Source organism: Curcuma longa, chromosome 3 (assembly GCF_044706935.1).
Source record: "Curcuma longa cultivar G26 ecotype Majalengka, Jawa Barat chromosome 3, ITB_CL_G26_1.1, whole genome shotgun sequence".
NCBI classification, from domain to species: Eukaryota; Viridiplantae; Streptophyta; class Magnoliopsida; order Zingiberales; family Zingiberaceae; genus Curcuma; species Curcuma longa.
In genome coordinates, this window is record NC_133863.1 from 363,909 (window position 1) to 369,259 (window position 5,351).

At 43.4% G+C, this 5,351-nt stretch overlaps 1 protein-coding gene across 1 annotated transcript; it reads left to right on the forward strand.

Annotated features, from left to right (window-relative positions):
* The first annotated feature begins 2,049 nt into the window (after positions 1 to 2,049).
* Positions 2,050 to 3,809, forward strand: LOC141823934 (putative indole-3-pyruvate monooxygenase YUCCA5). The gene is made up of 3 exons (XM_074711140.1): positions 2,050 to 2,909; positions 3,014 to 3,385; positions 3,479 to 3,809. Exons 1-3 carry the CDS (start codon positions 2,259 to 2,261, stop codon positions 3,677 to 3,679), a joined length of 1,224 nt encoding a protein of 407 aa, XP_074567241.1. The 5' UTR covers positions 2,050 to 2,258; the 3' UTR covers positions 3,680 to 3,809.
* The last annotated feature ends 1,542 nt before the right edge of the window (positions 3,810 to 5,351 follow it).

The following is a 5,351-nucleotide window of genomic DNA, read 5'->3' on the forward strand; positions in this document are numbered from 1 at the left end:
AGGAGAATATTATTGACAATCTTTGTCGGAGAGAGAGTTGAGTGGCCGAGTCATAAGTGCCGAGCCGAGTGGTCGAGTGTCGAGTCGAGTGGCCGAATATCGACCGAGTTATCGAGCCGAGTGACCGAGTGTCGACCCGAGTAGCCGACTGCCGAGCCAAGTTGAGTTGCCAAGCCGAGTGGCCGAGTGCCGACCCGAGTTGCTGAGTCGAGTGGCCGAGTCCCGACCTGAGTTGTCGAGTCGAGTTGCCAAGTCGAGTGGCCGAGTGCCGACCTGAGTTGCCGAGCCGAGTGCCGACCTGAGTTGCCGAGCCGAGTGGCTGAGTGTCGACCCGAGTTGTCGAGTCGAGTTGTCGAGCCGAATGATCGAGTGCCGATCCGAATTGCCAAGCCGAGTGGCTGAGTGTCGACCTGAGTTGCCGAGTGCCAGCCGAGTTGATGAGTGGTCGAGGCCTGCGTTCAACGCAATTTCCTTAAAACAGATTCGTCTCCTCCGACGTTGTTTAGAGGTCACGACGGACGTCTATTTCCCAGGATACAACGACTGAACCGGTAAAACAATCAAGTACAAATGATTACCGATGAACCGATTACACCCAAAAACTATCTATCACCGGAGAGGGGAAGCAGAGAAAAGGATAACAGAAAAAAGAAACGATGATCTTTTCTGTATTTCCATTGCTTCCTCTTTTATAACACATCTCCCATTAATTCAGTTCAACAGGCCTGCATACCACTAATCAGATTGTTTTTAGACTAGTTGGTTAAGGATTGGACCCTAATGCATCAGTGAATTGACGATTCAACTGTAGTAAATCGACAATTAACTGCTGATCATTCATATTTATTTAAAAATATTAATTTATTAATTTAATTTTAGATGGTTTCAATCATAACCTTTTATTTAATAATATTTAGAATATTTTAATAATATTAATAGTGTGGTCCAATATAAATTAATTTATTTGTTTTAAAATTTTTAAAGAAATTAAGACTATGTTACCTTTTATTGAAGTTAAATTTTCATCTTATTTATTGAATCCTCCTAGTGGAGATTATTCTACCTCTATCTTATTAAATTTATTAATCTCATTTAATTTTTTAAATAGATTATTAATTAATTTTATTTTATCCTTTTATTCATTAAACATTGAATTTATAAATACTATTTGACTTGTATGATATATTCAATAATAAATTTATTCAAAAATATAATTTATTTGATAATAAAATTATATATAATAAATATAAAATTAATTTAAAAATATAATTTATATAACTTTATATATATATATCTCTTATTGCACTAAAATATAATTATATTAATATTAGATAAAAAATTATTAGTATAAAAAAAATGAAGATGATTAGTATTTTAGCTTCTGACTTTTTTTTTAAAGTTCAATCATTAATTAATGATTGGACGAAAATTAAAAAAAAAGATTTTAAAAAATAAAATAGAAGATTTTAATATACTAAAAAAACTAACGAATTGTATGATTTTAATTGTCTTATATCTTAAATGGATAGACAGACAACTTAAACAAAGTTTATTTTTTTTTGAAATCTGTCCATGTACCCTAGCGGTTTCACACGGTCGGTCTCACTGGGATCATTTGTGAGGAGGTAAATCGAGAAACTACAGTTGATTATGACAGATGCGGACTGGGGGTATTATCTCGACAACTTCAAAATTGATATTCGATCGATCTTTGTCCTCGAATTCTGCAAGTCTACTCCATCGTAACTAATTCAGTTATGTCCGGGGGCTATATAAATAATATTCTCGAGTCATTGAACTGAATTGTATCCAATAGTTCAATCATCTTTCTTTCATGGTTAAAATTAATGATCGAATTAATTTTTTTAAACCATCACATTAATTCCTTCTCCTCCTTGTTGGTATAGACATTCTTCTTGATGAGTTGCCGGGAAAGTGACCTACACTTAAACCCTCCTCCTTTTTGTTTTGTCTCATTCATCTCCCATGATCGTTATTTATACCACTCCCCTACCTTTCTTCTTCTTCTTATCCCTTGCCCATAATTCCCCCACCTTCAACCCTCTTAATTCCTTCCCCATCACCCTCCTCCTTCACCATCACTCTTCTTCCTCCTCCTCCAATTCTTCTTCTCTGCAGTGCCAAAATTCTTCTGAATTGCTTGATTGAATTGATTGATCGAATTGATCCATCTATATATAGATATAGATATTGTGTGTGTGATTATTGATCATCGGAGGAGCAGAGGGGAGACGACGATGGGCCAATGTGCAGGCGACGAGTTCTTGTCGCGGCCATGCACATGGGTGAACGGGCCGATCATCGTCGGCGCAGGGCCCTCGGGGCTGGCCGTGGCGGCGGGGCTGAGGAGGCAGGGCGTCCCCTTCGTCGTGCTGGAGCGCGCCGACTGCATTGCGTCGCTCTGGCGGCGCTGCACCTACGACCGGCTCAAGCTGCACCTCCCCAAGAGGTTCTGCCAGCTGCCGTACCTTCCGTTTCCCGGCGAGTTCCCTGAGTACCCTTCCAAGTCTCAGTTCGTCGACTACTTGGACGCGTACGCGGCCCGCTTCGCGGTGCGGCCGCGGTTCGGGCACTCCGTCCGATCGGCCAGGTACGACGCCGCCACCGGGCTCTGGCGGGTGGTGGCCGCCTTCGGCGGCGCAGAGGTGGAGTACATCGGGCGGTGGCTGGTGGTGGCGACTGGGGAGAACGCGGAGAAGGTAGTGCCGGAGCTGGAGGGGCTCGGGGAGCAGTTCGGCGGCGACGTGAGCCACGTGTGCGACTACAAGTCCGGCGAACGGTACCGCGGAAAGCGCGTGCTCGTCGTCGGGTGCGGAAACTCGGGCATGGAGATCTCCCTCGACCTCTGCGACCACGGCGCCTCCCCCGCCATGGTCGTCCGCAATTCGGTACGCAAGAATCTCGCCAAAACCAAATCTTGAAACGAAAATCCTTCGAATTCCTCCCTCCCAATCCGATCTCCGCCCTCAAAATCGAATCTTGGCCGCCGCAGGTCCACGTTCTCCCGAGGGAGGTGATGGGGAAGTCGACGTTCGAGCTGGCGGTGCTGCTGCTCAAGTGGCTGCCGGAGAGACTGGTCGACAAGATCCTCATGGCGGTGGCCTGGGCCGCGCTCGGCAACGTCGCCAAGCTCGGATTGAAGCGCCCTTCCGTCGGCCCCCTCGAGCTCAAGAACACGCATGGGAGGACGCCGGTGCTGGACATCGGCGCGCTCGCCAAAATAAAGTCCGGCGAGATCAAAGTCGTCCCCGGGATCAAGAGATTCTTCCCCGGAAAAGTCGAGCTCGTCGACGGCCAAATCCTCGACGTCGATTCCGTGGTCCTCGCCACCGGATACCGCAGCAACGTTCCCCAATGGCTTCAGGTACCATCTCCCTTCCTGCAAAAAGATCGATGATCTTAATTTTCCACATATTCCGGCTAGCTCGATCATCGCGATTCAAAAAAATCGTTGCAGGGATGCGACGATTTCTTCCGCAAGGAGGACGGGCTGCCCAGGACGCCATTTCCCAATGGATGGAAGGGAAGCTGTGGACTCTACGCCGTCGGCTTCACGAACAGAGGGCTCTCCGGCGCCGCTGCAGATTCGGTGAGGATCGCCGCCGACATTGGCGAGGCCTGGCGAGCAGAGACGAAGCTCTCCAAGAGGCGATCATGAATGAGGCCGTGAATCCTCCAGCTCTCTAGCTCTCTTCTCCGATCGATTGCTTCTCTGCGTCAAGGTTCCATGCATGTACAGTCGCCGTTCAGATATGGCCTTGGTGTACATATATATATATATATATATATATATATATATATATATATATATATATATATATACAAATACAAGTATAAATAGCGTATGTGATGAAGTAGATGAGTATTTGAGGTAGAGCAAGTTTTGATGCAGATACATTTTGATCAGGGTTTTAATTTGCTACAACAAATCTTCTTTTTATTCTTCTTTTTACTGAATTTTGCGATCGATGACAAAACATTCTCAAGAGTTTGTTGGGGTTCAATAGGGCAAGATCATCAAAGGAAGGCTTGCTAAGAGAGAGAAGTTAAATCTCGGTGAAGCCGATTAATGTCCTCCTCCATCATAGTCAACTGTAACTTTTCAATTTACCTCCTCACAGATAGTCATGAAGCTGACTGTATGGGGTCACTGAGGTGACAAATTTCACCTTTTGCTGAAGCTAAGAGAGGAAGCTAGTGTAGGAGTGAAGATAGAGTCTATTATACACAGTCTTATCCTATTTTTTAAAAAAGCTATTTTTAATACTTGAACATGTAACTTTTAGATCACACGGTAGTAACTTTATCATCCCGTCAAGGCTCTCCTTTAAAAAGAAGCATATGTTAAATGAAATTAACAAAAATCTCTGAGTAATATGCTTCTCTAAAAGAGATCATAATATTGCTAGCCAAGTACTTAACAAAGCTCAATTCTCAATATTGATGATTATTTTAGTTATACTTTGAATTTACTCAGAGGTGAATCAGAAGAGAAGACCGTCTACCTCCAGGATTAATTGGGCGAAATTTGAACATCTAGATTATCAAAAATAAAAGAAAAAAAATATTAGTTTCTTTCACTAGCTACTTCTGTCTGCTTCTTTATATAAGCCCCTCTTATCTGTTCGGTTGGCTCGATTCGATTCGTTTGAGTAGGTCCGGTGCCATACTTGGAACATAGCACAACTGGACAACTGAAAATTCCACAACTGAAAGGAGTTTGTGTACATGAGTGAACATCAAGGGTTATGGGAATTGAATGTGAAGAAGGAATGGATGAAAGATACTGCAATCTGCAAGAATGATTTCTGAAAGGGAAATAAAGCTCAGACTTTTATTGTGGAGGGGTCAGCTTTAGGCCAACTAGAAGCACCCAGCCACATGCCAAAGCCCCACCAAATCATTGGCTCCTAGGGTGCTTCCAAACTAGGGTTTAATGTTTCACTAACTAAATTTAGTCAATTCGATCGATATACAAGCCAAGGAATTCAAGGATCCAAGTCTCTTTTCGATTGCGCATCTTAAGAGGTGCTCGATGCTATTGTCCATCGTAAGATGTCTCTTAGTCACCACGAGTATACTCTAGATCTCTTCTAACGATCGCGAACTTTGGGTGAAGGCTCCTAGCTGGTCTAGCCGCAAAATTTGGAATTCTTGATGATAAGAATGTTCATTCTTGATGTGAGAATAAATCGATGTTACATATGAAGATGGCATGCTACGATCCATTATTATTATTGCATGAGACAAACTAATGAATCGCTATCCATCCGTTATCGGGGTTGTTCGCGATATCTTGTCAAAAGTCACAAATTCAAATTTGCGTAAAA